General features: G+C 42.5%; 1 protein-coding gene across 6 annotated transcripts in view; it reads left to right on the plus strand.

The window, feature by feature from the left end:
* Nucleotides 1-139: 139 nt before the first annotated feature.
* The window catches only part of NF1 (neurofibromin 1), a 70,259-nt gene continuing 53,098 nt past the window's right edge, over nucleotides 140-17,300 (plus strand). For 4 of the 6 annotated variants that reach the window (XM_062615682.1, XM_062615685.1, XM_062615683.1 and 1 more), the window contains exons 1-11: nucleotides 141-443; nucleotides 7,428-7,571; nucleotides 8,821-8,904; nucleotides 11,140-11,330; nucleotides 13,575-13,681; nucleotides 13,945-14,012; nucleotides 14,253-14,328; nucleotides 14,815-14,972; nucleotides 15,606-15,779; nucleotides 15,959-16,081; nucleotides 16,379-16,453. In XM_062615682.1, coding sequence (XP_062471666.1) covers nucleotides 384-443; nucleotides 7,428-7,571; nucleotides 8,821-8,904; nucleotides 11,140-11,330; nucleotides 13,575-13,681; nucleotides 13,945-14,012; nucleotides 14,253-14,328; nucleotides 14,815-14,972; nucleotides 15,606-15,779; nucleotides 15,959-16,081; nucleotides 16,379-16,453 — 1,260 coding nt within the window. In that variant the 5' untranslated portion in view covers nucleotides 141-383. Of the gene's footprint in view, nucleotides 444-6,006; nucleotides 6,034-7,427; nucleotides 7,572-8,820; nucleotides 8,905-11,139; nucleotides 11,331-13,574; nucleotides 13,682-13,944; nucleotides 14,013-14,252; nucleotides 14,329-14,814; nucleotides 14,973-15,605; nucleotides 15,780-15,958; nucleotides 16,082-16,378; nucleotides 16,454-17,300 lie in introns of those variants that run through there. The other 2 variants (XM_062615687.1, XM_062615684.1) reach the window with 2 other exon arrangements.

A 17,300-nucleotide genomic window follows, 5' to 3' on the forward strand; every position in this document is an offset into this window, starting at 1 on the left:
TGCGCGCGCGCCGCTGCCCCCCGAGCGGCGCAGGCGCGGGGCGGGGCGGGCCTGCGCGGGGGCGGGGGCGCGCAGGCGCAGCACGGCGCAGCCCCGAGGCCGCGCAGGCGCAGTGTGTTCCCCGCCGCCGGCTGGGTCTCGGCGCTCCCCCTGGCGCGGCGGCCGCGGCGCTGCTGCTCGGGCGGGCGGGGGCGGCCTTGGGCTCCCGCTTCCGGTGTGGTGTCATGGCGGGCCCCGGGCGCTGATGGCTGAGGGGAGCTGAGGGCCCCGCAGCGCGCCAGGGATAACGGAGACCCGCCCGCGCCCTCCCCGCGCCCGGCGCCTCTCCTGCCGCCCTCCCCGCGGGGATCCGCCCCCCTCCCTGGCCGGGCAGGCGGGGGGACATGGCGGCCCACAAGCCGGTGGAGTGGGTGCAGGCCGTGGTGAACCGCTTCGATGAGCAGGTAGCGCGGGCGGCCGTGAGGAGGAGAGAGAACGGGAGGGCCGCCGCTGGAGGCGCGGGGCTGCTGCGGGCCGGAGGCGCGGGGCTGGGGCGAGCAGCGGGGGTGGCTGCCCCGGGCCCGGGGCGCAGGCGGCGGTGAGAGCGCTGCCTCCCGCCGAGCCCCCGCCGCAGGGCTCCGGGCCGAGCCGGGGGACCGAGGGAGCCGCCCCCGCCGCTGCGCCCATTGTGCGGGGCCGGTGGCTGGGTGGGGCCGGTCGGTCCATCCCTTCCAGCACACCCGGGGCTCTCACCGCTCCTTCGGGAGGGGACCTGGCTTCGGCGGCGAGCGGCTCCCCTGCGCCAGCCTGCTCGCGGTGCAGTGTGTCAGCGGGACTGTGCCGGGGTGAGGTGCCTCTGCTCCCCTGCGCTTCCAGAAGTGTTTGCTTTTCATAGACATGCCTGGGAAATTTGCTTACTTGCTTTTACACCATCTTTCTCACTGGGAAGGCGATAAAGCCTCAAGAACGAGTTTAAGGAGGGCTCTGTGGCACTGCTCAGGCCATTCTGCCTGGTTGCCTATAGTGTAACCGTGGATGTTGGTGTGCTGTTTCACCCACATCACCGGGAGCACAGGCGTGTGGGGTGAAGAGTGTTTTCTAACCAGTGCTGTTACAGTGACAGGCATTTGCTGCTCTTTACAACAGCCGGTGCTCGTAGTTGGCAGAAGGATTTTCTGAATGGAAGGATGAGGGATTTGTTGGCCTTAGACTTTGTGTTTCTCTGATCCACATGCAGAAACTGCTTACGGGGATTAGGTGGCATGACTTCCTCAGGGAGGCTAAGCTCAGTGCTTGGGCTCTGCATTTCTGCTCCCAGGATGCTCTCCTGACATGAGTTGTGAGCTTGGTTTGGGCTGAATGATCAGCTTCTGGGTTGCCTCCTTTTGCTGCACTGTGAGTACAGCTGTTGTGCCACACAAGACGCAGCTCTGTGAGCTCGTGTCACGTCTGTCAGAACCATTAAGCTGGCTTTATAGGCTGAGTTTTGTTCACCTGCCTCGTAGCCTCGTGTCCCCCTCGGTGATGTTTGGCTCTGGACAGCTCGCAGGAGGACTGGCCTGGTTGAATAAAAATAAGCTCTTCCTCTTTACATTTCTATTAAAGCTGCTGTAAACGGAATTTATTTAGTAAAGGAAAACATCAAACTTTGTCTTTTGACATTAAAATGATGCAGATTTTCCCAATATATTTTAGGCATGTTTGCATAGTTAACTTATTCCCCCCCTTATCTTGAGTCATAGATCATTTTTCCATAAGCCTAAAAAGCATGGTACTGATTATGCTACCAGTAACACAAGAAAATGTTTCTTTGTGTACTGGTGTTAAAAGGCCCAGGGCTCTGTTGATTGCTTTGTTATGTATATGGTGGAATTGGGCTTGCCAACATCTGTTAGGAGTTAAGAACTTCAGCTTTGAAACAGAATTATTTCCCTACATGTTTTATGGGATAATTGCAGATAGGTGAATGGGAGGGATCCTCTCTTGGTAGGAAGAAAGCTGGGCTGAGTTTTGAGATGCTGAAGTACTGGATAGTACACACCAAATAGTGTTGACTGTGGTAGTCATAGTACAGTTGGTGCTGTAGGGGCTATTTACACAATTTTGATCAGTTTATTGCATATTTTTGTGGAACCGGTGCACTTTTAAGGGAATACTGCATTATCAAGCAGTGAATTGAGGATGAGGCACTAATCGCGACTTCCTTGTGAGGAGTTTTCTCTCTCATTCATTAATTTCAACTCAGGGTCCTTAATTGTATGTGTTTGCTTTTAATAACATCATTTCTTCTGCCCTGCCTGGGCTGCCAGTGATTGTCACGGTGGAGAGGTGACTGTTCTTAGCTGAATACCCAAATGCCAGGTTACGGTGACACCATTGCTACTACTGGATGTGCTGCCAACCAATGGTGATACTTACATGCTCTGTAACTCCTTACATCTGTGTCGTTACTGGGTAGTTGTGTGGTCATTAAGTTTTCTACTTGCTACGTTTTACACTGCTCAGTTGAGCATCAAGTTCATATTCCATGAAATATATTGAATATATGCGTATTATTTTAGTGGTGATGATGCAGTTTTGAGTCTGCATGCTATGTCGGCTTTTCTAAATGCAGGACCTCTTGATTCAGCACTCAGGAAGCCACTACTAATTGTATCATAGGTATGTTAGAATGAGGAAGGGGAGCTCCTCTTTGTTGTGGGTTGTTTAGTTTTATCTTGTTTGGGTTTTTCTTTCTGCTTGGGAGAAGATCAAGCTTTTCAAGGTTTCTTCCTTCCTCTACAAAGGAGGGAAATGTTACCATCTTTCACCAAAAATTATAGATGTAGACAGGCTTCTCATTCATTTGCTAAGGGCTTGAATTCATTTTAAGACAGATGAAACAACAAACTGAGAGAATGCTAATCTGTATTGAAAACAAGAAAAATCAGTGCAAACCAGTCTGCTCTTGTCTGCTCTTGTTTATTGTTAGAAACGCTGCTTTAACCCAAATCTGCCTTTGTGAGGACAAAATGACTGGCAAGAGCAGCACTATGAGTTAACCAGTGGCTGGCTCCCTGGAGAGATTTCTCAGATATACCACGTTGGAGATGACAAGTGCTGCAGTGGCCTCTTCCATGAGCCACTCTTGAAGGCTGCGGGAAGGGTTCAGCTGGTGCAGAAGGAGCCCGTTGGTGGTCCATGTGAGGCCACATCTCATTCCTCGTGTCACACCTGTGTGATCTCTTGGCTCATTTCCTATGTGGTACTAGTTGTTAGAATTTAAAACTTCCCAGGGATCAGGGTAGCATTAGGCTGCAGTAGCACAAAGGGGCCAGCCTGTGTTTAAGGGCAGTTCTCTGTGATTTCAGGGACAATCAGGTCTTTGTAAAAGAAAATTATCTCTTCTTTTTTTTTTTCCTGTGGAAATGTTCACTTACAATTTCATGTGCTGTATTTTTTATAGCATTTTTAAATGTGTTACAAGCTGAAATCATGGGAAGGCTGATGCAGGGGTGAAGTAGTTCAGAGCATAGTCAGAGGAGCCTTACTGCCTAAACCATTTAAATCTAGGCTGTTTTTAAACTGTCAGATGCTATAAAAGGTATTAATCCTGTATAAACTTGTGGTGACTTAAGTGATTATGATATGTTTTAAATAAAAAAAGCCCTTTATTATGTGGATTATGATTTAGGCTTCCTATTTGTAGTTTATGAGATCTGATTGCTTTCAGTTAAGAAAGCTTTTGTATAAACTGAAAGCCAGTAGGAAGGTTCCACTCTTACTTTCATTAAAAGGCATTAAATTAAAGCAAATATTCAGTCTTCCTGTTGATTCTCTCTGCAGCATCTGAGATCTGTATAGAGACCTCGGAAAGCACTGGCTGCAAGCACCAGCTCTGGGGTTTTCATTGCTCTTGTGCATCTTGGTTTGTTAAGAAACCACCAGTAGTAAGTTGTATTTGAAGTGTTTCACTGAGTTACAGTGTCTTGTCCTGTAAGGCAGGGCTGGTCTGTGCAAGAGATGGAACTCTTTTCCACAGCTGCTCTGCCTGAAACACATTTCCACAGGAGCAAAGAACAGAGCCAGATGATAGCACTGCCCTTAACCACACAGGGTGCTACTTCATCTGTCTCTAACATAAACCTGGAGCAGCTTTGATCTTATTTTTCTAAACCAGGGTGTGTAATGTATTTCAAACCTAAGTGCTGTACTGCACACAGATGGTGTCCTGCGGAATAGATAAAGGAATGGCCCACATGCAACAGATGTTACCTGAATCCAGTAATGAGCTGCTGACAAGCATCAAGGTGCTTTGATGGTCCTTCTGCGTGTAGCACAGCAGTTTGTGTTAGCAGTAAATACACGTTTGTTCACAGTGCCAGCTTCTAGTTAACCTTTTGAAAATACTGGTTTTAGGCAACCCATATGAGATACTTTCAGAGTTCTGTGTTCTTCTGAAGGTTTAGTTGTGAGGTTCTTTTACTAAATAATGCCTTTGGTCAAGGTTTATAGTTGGGAGCACTATGCCTCTTGGTTTTTAAAGACATTTTTATCTGGTTCTCATCATCATCTGATCATCATCTGTCCTGATGCTGAGGAAAGAGTGGTGCTGTGTATAGTTTGTCTCTCACCAGTACGTTTGCCCAGTTCCAGTGCTGCATCAGCAGCAGATCTGGAGAAGCTATAGAAGGTATATAGGGCTGTGTACGTGGATGTCAAATGCATTTCTAGAGACAGGGTTTGACTTAAGCTGTGTGGTCAGCAGATGTGTTTTAACAGCCAGGGACCTTGCATGGCTGGTGAAAGCTGGTATATGCTTCAGTGCAATCTTATAAGTTTGGTTTTCCAATTGTTTCAGCAATGCCTGATACAGAAGATGACTTGTGTCCTGAATTCGGGACACACTGCATCTTGTACTGTACTATTGCAACTGGCAGGCTCGGCTACTTAATGGCTTTTCCTTGTCTTCTGCAGCAATGTTCTTTAATTGATCCTAAAGATTCCAGATTTCATGTACCTATTTTGTCTCTGTCCACTGCATTATATAAGGCAAGCGGTAGTCCGGAACACCGTTCACTGTGCTCTGGAGCTTGTTAGACACCTCAGTGAAACACAAAGCGGATTAGAGGTGTATGGCAGCATGCCGGCTATGTGTGCATCAGTGTGGTTACGAGGCTGTTGGTTGTTGCTTCCTATTTCAAGGGTGAAAAGAGCTCAATTAAAGCACTGGACCGTCCCTTTGCTGAACAGTGATGAGAGAAAATGGTCCATGTGTTCATACTTTGAAGCTCCAGTTATATTTAAGTTTCTTGCTTTAATTTCTGTTTCTAATTCTAATAAAAGCTATCCAGGAAACCATTTGTATTGGTCCTTCTCTTTTTTAAAATAAAATCAGAGGCAATGAAAGTAAAATTTCAACTTTTTCTCCCTTTTTGGTCATGTTGAAATTTACGGATATTTGTATAGAAGTGAAATAGTTTCATTTTGGTCACTCAATACTGGCACTGCCTTCCATGTGAGGACATACAGTGCTTCAGCATGCCAGTGAGCAGAGAAAATAGCTGAGAAACTAAAAAACCTAAACCAACAGTGCTAATATCTCCTTCTTACATAGTATCCTATTTTAAATGGTAGTATAAAAAGCAGTTTTACTCCTCAGTGACCTTGCTGTTGTGGCAGGAAGCTCCAGAAGTGTGCAATCCGATGTTTCTATAGCATGGAAGCATGCAGGACTAGATCTATGACACAGATTCTTTGAGAGGCACTTCTGAAGTGTTTTATCACTCAGTGCTATTGAGCTTTTCTGCTGTTGTCAGCACGGAGACTTGAGAATTCAAATAAAATTACTAGAAATGGTGAAACTTTTAATTAAATGTATCTATCTTGTACTAATGACTTCCGAAAATGTCTTGTAAAAATAACATCCAACGATGAAAACAAAGCTTGAGTCACAACTGCTGTTGGTTCTGCTTTTTCCAGTTTTCCAGTGAGCACGTTGGGACACATCTCCCTGGTTTAAACCATTCATTGCAGCCTGAACACTAGCAAGAGAATCACTAAATGGAGTGGAAGGTACCTGGGGTGTCCTGTGGAACACTGTGTGGCTGTAGGAGGCTGTGCAGGCAGAGGGGTGCTCCCCTGATGCTGCACTTGCTGCAGAGATCCCACAGCCACTTTGTGAGTCGAAAGTGAGTGGAAATGAGGAGTCCTCTCACCAAGTCTGCAGAGACCCCGCCTGGCAGGTTGATCTTTAGGCACTTTGCAGCTCTAAAGCTGATTGGAACCCTTGGAACCCTTGTTTTAACCTCTCTGAATTTACTTTTTTGTTGAAGACACCCTTTCTAATGCAAAAATTTTACATCGTGGTACTCACACCGAGCTGTTGGTGTCTTGCAGAATCCACATTTATCAAGAATTCTAATTAAAATTGGTCAAAACAGGTAGTAGCAATTCAAGTTTCTATAGGCAGTGAATTCCTGGGTCACGTTTTAAAATACAAATGGCATATGTGAATTATAAAAAGAGGTGACGGTAGTGATTCCTTTGTAGTTCCATTTGCTTTAAAAATTCAGTAAAGTAGAGTTTCTGGAGCTCCATTCCTCACATTTTCATGTTCATGAGGGGCTGGTGCTGGTGGGGAGCACACAGGGCAGGTAAGTGTGAGCCTGGGAGGTGACTTGCTTGTGACCCTTGTAGAGTCTGGGTATGGCATGAAACAAAGCGCCCAGTGTTCGTTCACACAGCAGGAGAAGCATCTTGGGTTTGTGCAGTCACTCTGAACCTTATCTGAATGGGAGCAGATGCATCAGCGTGGGGCTCACAAGCTGTGGTTGGCTCCTGGGTGCTCGAAGCATGTTTGAGGCTGACACCTTGTTGCCTGGCTGGTGGTGGGGGTGTTTGTGGGACCTCCCAGTAACCCATGTCCTGCAGAGGCTGTTGGTGGTGGCTCCTCCGGGGACTCAGTTGTGCCTCTTGGTTGGTTCTGTCCTGTGAGAGAGAGGAGGACACGCATGGAGCCACTGTTCCCACCTTCCAGCTCGCCTGCTGGGTGAGCTGCTGTGGCTTTGCCTCCTGTTACGTTTCAAGAGGGAGATTTTTTCCTTGCAACTCTCGGCCTTGTGAAGGTTTTTGGTATTTAACAGCCAGGTATTGAAATAAAGAGACTTTTCTTCTCAGAATCCTACCTTAGGTTTTTCTGCTCCTTTTGATGGTTCTGACATTTGGTTTGTGGAGAATTTATCACAAAATAGAGGTTTAGTTTCCATTCAGATAAAGGAATAGGTGAACTTCAGTATTTTGTTTTATAGAGAACTAAAAGAAAGTTGAATGTAGAGAAAATGAAATAACCAAAGTGTTTGTAGTTGTCTCCTGTAGAACATTTTTCAGGTGATTCAGAATCTTTAACCTATCTTTAAAGATGCAGATTTCCATGTAGAAAAGCTGACAATACTTTCCTCTTCTTGCAGCTTCCTATAAAGGCTGGCCAGCAAAATACCCACACCAAAGTCAGTACGGAGCACAACAAGGAATGTCTCATAAACATTTCCAAGTACAAGTTTTCCCTGGTCATCAGTGGTCTCACCAATATCTTAAAAAATGTTAATAACATGGTAAGTTTTCTAATTTTGGATTGTTGGGTTAGGGTTCATGTGGGGTCTCCAAAGCAGGTAACAGAACTGGCCATACCCTAGCAGTACTGGGGTTTTTTGGCTTTAGTGGGAGACTTTGCAGCAAGCTCTTCTGGATGTCAGCTGTGTAAAGATGTGCTAAAGCACTACAAAAGATTGATAAGGTCTGAAAATAGATTGTCCTCATGATGGGGGTTTTAGGCTGCTTAAAGTTTGAGAGAGAATTTGTGTTAAACTCCATGGGCACGAAGGAATGTGTTGATGTGTAAGATGATTGATAAATGAGAACTATGCAGTTATAACAAGTTTCTGTATGTGATATATAGATTTTCAGAGGAAAGACCTAGCTAAGAATGCCAATAAAAAAAGTCAACATTTGCTTTACACAGAGTTGTAAGACTTAACGTTTTTTGTGTTTGATGGATGGAGCTACTGTATGAATTGGCAACATTTTGGAAGGATTTCTGTAGCTGAAACCAGAGAGACCAGCAGACTGTCAGCATGGTCTTAGTTTAGCACGCAGAGGGTTTGCACTCTGCTGAAGTTGAGGTAACCTCTCCAATGGTTTAAAATACAGCTTCCTTTGGGTGACTTCTACACGTGTGCCTTGTGTAGACCTATTTTTGGTGAAATCTTTTCTGCTTTATTTTGCTGTCTTACTATTGCTGGAACTAGTTGCTACTGTTGGAAGTAAAAGTGGGTGCTGGCTTCAACACCCAATGGCACTCTGCCTTCCTCCTGCATCTGAAGCGTGGGGTCTCTTTGGAGCCTCTCCTGTGTTTGGTCCTGTGGTCTGTGCTAACTTCTGCAACACTCTAATAAGCTTGTCAGTATGGATTTGTTGTAACATCAATTCTATTAAGATGTTGGCAACGAAATAGGTAAGTGGGAAAGAGTCAGCAGTAACTGATACCAAAATAGGTTCTGGAAAGGTATAACCTTCATTTCTGAGTACATTACAGGCCTGATGGAGGTAAGGGGCTGCAGTGCACCTCCAGCTGTGCTTTGTGGTAACTGTTCCTTGTTAGACTTGGCATTGCAGACTGGCCAAAGGTATTTCTTCAGCAATAATGTTTTAATTCCTATTTTAATCTGATCTTCGTTGGCTTTGTTTCTAAGCTCAAACCCAGAGCTGTAAAGGAGCCATAACTTCTGTGTCACTTTGCTGCATTAATGCATTACAAGTCAAATTTCTGTGTCTCAGATGAATCTGTGTCCTTTCTACTTCTAGAGAATATTTGGAGAAACTGCTGAAAAGAATTTGTATCTATCTCAGCTGATTATCTTGGATACACTGGAAAAATGTCTGGCAGGGGTGAGTAGGCTTGCACAAGCCACTGCTAAGCTGGAATTAAATGAGTTAGAGCACCCAAGTCAAATGCTTGTGTATCTGTTACTTCTGGTGCTAAAGTTAAAACTCATGTGTTTAGAGCAAAGTAGGATTAATGCCATTTAGAAAATTCTAAACCTTCCTGTAACTGCAATCACTTGATATAACTGAGAAATGAAGGATTATGGGGTGCTTTTTTCCTGCCTAAAATCAGTGTTTTTTTTTCAGCTAAAAAGATTCAAATAAACTTTTGAATTTGCCCTTCCCACTACTCAGCTGATTTATGGAGCTACAAATAATGTTTCTCTTTTAATAACTTGTTAACAAGAACACAGCCATACTCAGAGACATGTGTGAGCTGGAGGAAGGCAAGCCACAACCCAAAGGAAGAATGAGATGTGGCTGTGAAGCTTCACTAGGTTTTTTAAAGCTTTGAATGCTTGTGGCATGTCCTGCTCACTATTTAAGTAGATGCATCAACACGTTTTTGTCTTAAACACTTCTAAACAATTTAAACAGAAAAAGTAAGGGATAGTAAATCATGTTAAAAGTAGCAGATAATTCAGTTCAAGTGTCTGTTTTCTGCTTACAGTGGTGATTTTTCCTTACCTTTCTTAAAACTTTCGGTTTTTGAAGTAATTTGTCATGAGCTGCTGTATACAGTAGAGACTTTGCTATCGCTATTCGAAAGATTACTTTTGCAGGTGTTTCCTAGATTGCATTAGTTCACCATGTCCAGACTTCCACTGGGAGTCCAGTCTTGAGCTTTCCAGCGAGAGCTGTGCTGCAAGGCAGTTTCTATTACCTTTGGGATGTAAGCGGTTCTACAACTTACTGTGTGAAGCTGTGTAATTGCAAAGCCAAACTTCAGAGTGAGCAAGGTTTGCAGTGGTTTATTCCTTTAGCAAGAAAGGAACTTCTTTTTGAAAGCTGTATTCCTGGAGGAATGGCATGGAATCAGCTAAGCTCTTTGCTGTTTCCCTACAACAGTTCCTGAAGTTCTTTCTTTATAAAGCATTGACCTTACTATGGTTAGCTTTGTCAAGCAGCGTATCTTGCATTACAGTACTAAAACAGGCTGAATAGTTGTGGATTCTTCTAAAATCACAGAAGAGCCAGGTAAATACCTTCTCCAGAGTAATTTTCAGGTTGTACAGCTGAGATAAATGCTGCTTCTTGGCGTTTCTTGTCTTTGGTGCAGAGTTGGAAAAGCTGTTTTAACCTCAGAAGTTAATTCTTTTAAACTATTCCTTACATGCATGTTGTTTGAAATGTCAGTGGGTTTTTCCTGATGATGATATTTGAACAGCCTAAAATTGCGCTGAATACTTCTTGCTTTGTCAGTTTAAATGAGAGCAAGTTGAGCCAGTGTATGTTTAATAAGACTTGAGCCAAAGTTCTATACAAAGAGCGTTGTGTTCTGCGCTATCTTCAGCCGTATTTCTTGCTCCCTGTTCTTGCTCAATGTTTCATCAAGTTCTCATGGCAACAGGACTCAGGTCAACTAAGTGGGAGTCTCTGAAACTTCCCAATTCCCTATGGTAAATTCATTGGTAGAATTTTAGAAAGCTTTAATGCTGACCCTCTGTTAAAACTTGCTTTTAGTAGAGCAAAGTTTCACTTTGAATTCTTTTGTAAATAGTTTCCTTATGTCTCATACTGTGCAAACTGGCAAAAATGAGATGTTTCTGTTGCAGGAAAGTTAAGCCATTTTTGACTCGTGTAGAGCAATCCCAGGCAAGAGAAAGGGAGAACCTCTTTTTCAGCTCACTTTTTTAATATAAAATACTTGCTGTCAAAATACAGTGGTTCAAGTCCTACCCAAAAGAGAGGTAAGGGTGGGTCTTTGCTCTTTGAGCTTCCATTCCAAACCGAGATAGTTAATGCTCTACTGCTAATACTTTACACAGATCAACAGGGATAAAGATGCTTTGCTTCAAAAACTAGTTTGATCTTTTGCTTGGTCCTTGATTGATTAACCCAGTGTCCTGTATATCTTGGAGACTTAGCTGAAAATGTAAGATGGTTTGAATGACATGAGTTACTGTTCAAATGGAAAGAAGCCTGTTCTGTGCAGACTACTCACACTATGGCCAGGGCTAGCCTTCAGGCAGTTAGAAGTTTAGATTCAGGTCCTGTGCCTGCTTACCAGTGGCAGATGCTCCGTGTTTTTTTGCCTCCAAACCGGAATTTCATGCAATACTGCGTGTTTATTTTTAGCAACCAAAGGATACCATGCGACTAGACGAGACTATGCTGGTGAAACAGTTGCTGCCAGAAATCTGCCACTTCATCCACACCTACCGTGAAGGGAACCAGCACGCAGCTGAGCTGCGGAATTCGGCCTCTGGGGTTCTTTTTTCTCTGAGCTGCAATAACTTCAATGCTGTGTTCAGCCGCATTTCCACCAGGTAGGTGCTCTCAGTAGCCTGACATAGTGGGTTAGAAGATCTGCTACATAGTGGTGTGTAGAACATCCATCATGAGGTGTAGTCTTCCTAAGTTCAGAAAAGTTAACTGTTTAAATGATATCTGACAAGATGGTTCCTTAGTTCCTAAGTGAAACTACCTCTCAAAACTTCACTTGAGTTTCTGGTTACCAAATGAACCTGTTTCATACCCATGCTAGGTCACTGCCAGCAGAGTTTCTATGAGCTGCATTTACTGCATTTTTAGTTTGCTTTCATAAGTACATGTCAAATGCTATTGTAGACTGAAAATAGTGGTAACTCAGTTGAATAAGTTCTTGCAAGGTGTTTTGGAAAACAAAGGCTGCTGAAGATGATGGGTTGCATACATTTGCCTGTGAGTTTAGAATGCATGATTTCAGCTTGTCTGCAGCTCGACTGGAGCCCCAGGGCTGTTTTCCTTCTGAATTTTTCCTGCCTGAAGGCTTTTATGTCAAATCTGTCTTAGGCCTGAAGGGGACAAAACAGCTGGGCAGTTTGTTAGTTGTTGGAAAAGACCCATTTGTCTTCTGCCTGACTTGAGTTTCACAGCACATTGACTGTAAAAATAACTGTCTTTGCTAAGTGAGAAGAGAGACAGGCCCAAAGTTTCCATCTATTCTTTGCTCTGTTTGCCTTGTTCCACATCCTTCTGATGTTTCAGCATTTGCCAATCCACTGGAGTTGTGCTTTTTATTACTGAAATACTTAGATGTTTTTTGAAAGATGCTTGAGGCAGCTTAGCTCCAGGCACATGTTGTCACAACTAACATCACCCTTGCTTTGCTAGGAGTGGAGCTTGGGCAGCCTCCTGTGGTCCCATAGCAATGAGTGTGCCAATTTAATCGAGACAAAGATTTATATATTCTTTCTAATGGAAGAACAGTTCCTTCCCACATGCTGGAAAACACTTGCATTTTAGAAATCAGTCTAAAATTATTTAATAATTTTAAATTTTAAGTATTTTTAAAGCTTTTGCAGAGCTATAATAACTTCTGCTTCAAGAACATGGACTTGGCAGCTAGGATGGAGGATGTGGTTTTACTCAATAGGTTGATTATGTTTTGTTGCTTATGGAAATGGAAACAATTTCTTTTGCTCCTTTTATAGGAAGTATTTTTCAGTTGAAGTCTTTTGACAGTCTTTGAATCTGGTCCATGGATCTATATTTATTCACATGTCTCTAGCATGGTTTAGTTCTCAAGCTCCAAATCCCTTCCTGCCATCCCTCAGAGCTGGCACACAGTGCTTTTTCCCTAACCTGTTTTTCGCTTCAGATGGCTTGTACATGAACAGTTAAATATTTGACCAGTTGTTGCTGATCTCCACAGGGGTCAGCTTGCCGACAGTTAGCATTGCTGATCTTTTGACCTGTGCTTCCTGTTTAGGCATATTTCTAGGCCTTGTACAGCAGCTGGGGGATTTTTGGCATGAAAAGCACAGCACTGGGGACCTTCCCATTCCCAGCGAGGGCTGTTAAATTGAAGAAATGAAGAACTGCTTTTGTGTGTAGTACTAGAAATCACATTCCATGTCTAAAACACATCTGTAGCTTTGGAACAAGACATGGCAATCTTTAGTTTGTGAGAACATACGATTTAGTTATTAGTGGCTTAGTATCTGATGAGATGTTTAGTAAATCATCAGATGCAAAAGTGTAAAAAGATGCTGTTCTGTTTAAACTGGTGTGATTAAACTTTGATCAGACCAGAAAAAATGTGGCCCTCCTTTAGCTTACAAGGGGTGGTTGTAGCTCAGTGATGTTAAGTACCATCAGTCACTGCTTTAGTCTTGAGAAATGACCTGGGGCAGGACTTGCTGTTAAGGAGCAGTAGTCTGAAGGTGTCACGATTCCACAAATTTAATATTTAGTTGGAAAGATGACAAGATTACTGCTACAGTATGGTAGATAACAGAAGGATTTAGGCAACTCTTGGGCATAAACAGACTGTCACCAGATGGTGTTGGTATCCTGTAAGACTCATCGCTGGTATTTCTAGATCCATTTTTCAGTATGAGGATGGAGCAAGATAAGATGTTAACACTTAATCATTCAAGCTCCATCTTCCATTTCTAAACCTGGAGAAGTTTATCTGAGGAGATCAGATAATCCTCCCCTGCTGTTCCAATGTGTACAACCATAGGCATGTGTTCATACCTCTCTGACATAATCCCATTGAGAAGTTAGTTTACTTTGCATATTTTTAGATTACAGGAACTGACTGTTTGTTCAGAAGATAATGCTGATGTTCATGATATTGAACTTTTACAGTACATCAGTGTGGATTGTTCCAAACTAAAGCGACTCTTGCAAGGTATGATTTGAGCCTGTGTTTTGAAATACTGTTAACTTGAATATGGCTAGTTAGAGCTGACACAATGCTGTTGATCTGTGTATCTTTTTATTGCCGTGGTTTACTCCAAATAGTCACATATTTACCAATGTATTTTAGAATATTTAAGTAACAGAAACACATTGGTTTAAAAACTGCTTTCCACTTCAGATGTCTTTTATAATCTGTGTTGCTTTTTAGAACCAAGTATCTTTCCTAAATGCAGAAATGTTTTACCTTTACAGAGACGGTATTCAAGTTTAAAGCCCTTAAGAAAGTAGCTCAATTGGCTGTTATCAACAGTCTTGAAAAGGTGAGTATTTTAATGTTGTCTTCTGTTTCATTGCTTATTTGCGGACTTGCTCTAATTAAGGAGTAGTTGCGATTCGGTGATTTACGATGAAGTGTAAGTCGGTGCATCCCTTCGATGCATATATGTTCTGCAAGAGATGTTGAGTGATTAGAAGAAGAAAATCTCGCTTTGTTTGAATACATAATTCAGAGAAAATATTTGTAAGCTCTGGAATGTAAAGATGTTTTTCATTATCTGCAGGCATTTTGGAACTGGGTGGAAAACTATCCTGATGAATTCACAAAGCTGTATCAAACACCTCAGACTGATATGGCTGGTAAGGCATAACCAATGATACACTGTTCCAAAGACACATTCCCTTGCATTTTTGGCCCTCTCTGCTTCTTGTGCAGCCTACAAATAAGAATAACCCCAAATTTGTTTCAACCCTTCCGAGGGCAGGCAGGGGTTTATCATTATCTCTTGTCTCTCCTGACTCATGTTTTAATTAAAAAGTGATTCATTTTGTGGTTCACAGCACAAAGAAATAAAACCTAGAATGTGGAAACTCTTGAAATGTATTTTTTCATCTTGATACATGAAAAACCTTAGAGACCGTCACCTGCATTTGTCTCTAGGCAAAAAGAGAGGAAAACTTAACGTTTTCAGGGAAACCATGTCTTTAACTGGGTTGAGACCATTTTGCCCCCAGTAGCGTGCCAGTAATGTGCAAACCAGAACTTTTCTTCTGTGTAGCTGGAGCTATCCCTCTTTATACCTTTTATACCTTTTGTACCTATTCTTGGGCTTATATTTTCTACAGATTGTGCAGAGAAGTTGTTTGACTTAGTGGATGGCTTTGCTGAAAGCACAAAACGTAAAGCAGCAGTTTGGCCACTGCAAATCATACTCCTCGTCCTGTGTCCAGAGATAATCCAAGATATAGCAAAGGATGTGGTGGAAGAAACTAAAATGAACAAGGTAAGAGAAGAAAAGTATCTGAATTTGGGTTCTGATTTCTAGAGGATGCTTGGTTTTGCTTGTTCGGTGTTTCAGGTGTATTTTGTCTTTACTGCTTAAAAAGCACATTACAATTCCATATGTATATTCATGCACCCTTTTTAAGTTCTCACCTAACATATGTTCTGTCACTGTCAATACTTCATACAGATAGTGTGTCCCAAACAGTGTTACATCAGAACTTTTACATCTCCTTGGAGATTTAAATCCCAGTGATGTGATTTTTCCCCTGGTAGCATTACTTCTAGCTGGCCAGTGTGGTGCTGCCCTGGATGTCTGCAGTGTGTGTACTGGGTGCTCCCTAATAGCAGCACCTGTGGCAGATGTTGAATTAGATGAGGCTGCAAACCCGATGGTTAAGAGTAAACAGCCATCTATCTTTGTACCATTCTCATTGCCCCAGATCATAATGAACTTTAGTAATCATAACATTTCTCCAGAATGCTGCATCAAGTTGTTTTTTGCAGTCCCAATATCCATGATTTCCAATGAGAAAACAAAGTGTTGTTTGGTTTTAATATTTAAGGATCTAAAAACCCTGCCCACAGATTACCAGAGCTCTGGCTATAACTATTCCTGGTTTGAATTGTGCAGAAACTGTTCCTGGACAATCTCAGGAAGGCACTTGCAGGCCACGGTGGGAGCAGACAGCTGACTGAAAGTGCTGCTATTGCTTGTGTCAAACTGTGCAAAGCTTCTACGTACATCAACTGGGAAGATAATTCTGTCATTTTTCTACTAGTGCAGTCCATGGTGGTAGATCTGAAGGTAAAACTGTCTGTTTCCTATTTGCAAGGAAGAAATCTGAATTTTAAGATACTGAAATACTTTACATTTCTCCTTAATTGAATACCATAGTGGGTGGAAGTGGAAAATGTTGTATTGACAGTAGACATGGGTAATCTTGGTGTCTGATTTATACATTTCTGTTTTTTTTGAACACACAGAATTTGCTGTTTAATCCAAGCAAACCTTTTTCAAGAGGCAATCAAAATGCAGATGTAGACCTTATGATTGACTGCTTGGTTTCCTGTTTCCGCATAAACCCTCATAATAACCAACACTTTAAGGTGAGAATGCTGCCTACTGGTAAGTCATTCTCCACATACTGTTGATGACCTGTCAGTTATGAAAGATACACTAACAGCAGCTGGAAGCTCACGAATGAGTTCAACTGTATAGATATCTCTTAGTAATAAATCCCTGCATGTTTTTATAACTCTATCCTTAGCTGATTTCCTTTCTCTTGTTTAGATTTGACAGATTTGTCAATTTAATAAAAAGGCTCCACTCTGTTGTTCAGTATGATAAGAAAGATGGCAAAGACAGAGATGTTCCTAAGTAGCTTTTATGTGTTTTTATTATAGATCTGCCTGGCACAGAATTCCCCATCAACATTTCATTATGTGCTGGTAAATTCGCTCCACCGAATCATCACAAATGTGAGTTCTGAAAGTATTTCATCAGCCCAATCTGTAATTTCTCTTCACATCAGCATCTGCTTATTAAATACAGTTTGAATAGTACACCAAATTCTGTAGCCAGAATCCATGCAGCAGGAGTTGGTTGCTGGTAAGGAAGGACATACAAATCTTTGTTCATGCTGTCCACCAGTTGGGTTCCCAGTTTAAGAGCTTGTGTTCCTGTATAACATTTCAGCAGAGATATGCTTTGATACCCTCTGATGTAGGATGACAAACGAATCTTTATGTTTTCTGGTTATATAGTAGGTAATGCTTTATTGATGCATGAAAAACACTCTCAGGATATGCAGAGTTACTCCACTTCTAGCGTATTGACATGAGAACCTGGGGGAAGAGCTGCCCTCATGGTTTCGTCCAGGGATTTGATCCAGTATGAATTGAAATAGTGTAAAATTTGTAGTAAACGCTGAATACCAAAAGTAGTTTGAAAGTTTGTACATTTGCTGACCTTCAGTTTGTTACTGTGCTTTAAGTCACTGAAATAGCACTTTAATTTTCATTCTGTTCAGTGTGAAAGGAGTCAGTGTCGAGCAGCCAGCCTAACTTAACTTACAAAACACGTTCTATTTCATTTATCCCAACAACATAATGAAAAAGCTATACTTCAGAAGAAACAGTATTAGGCACTTTAGCAAATGGGGGAGAAAATGTTCCTGTAGATGTGGTGGTGCAATACAGCTTTTCAGATATTATCAAGTACTTCAGATACCAATTTTCCATTTTGTTCAGTGTATCACAGTGAATTGAGTGCACATTGTTTGTTTTGAAGTATTACATTGGAACACTCAGTATCCTGAAATCCCCA

Source organism: Pezoporus occidentalis, unplaced genomic scaffold (genome assembly GCF_034315485.1).
Source record: "Pezoporus occidentalis ecotype Australia unplaced genomic scaffold, CSIRO_AGI_Poc_V1 ctg183, whole genome shotgun sequence".
Lineage (NCBI taxonomy): Eukaryota > Metazoa > Chordata > Aves > Psittaciformes > Psittacidae > Pezoporus > Pezoporus occidentalis.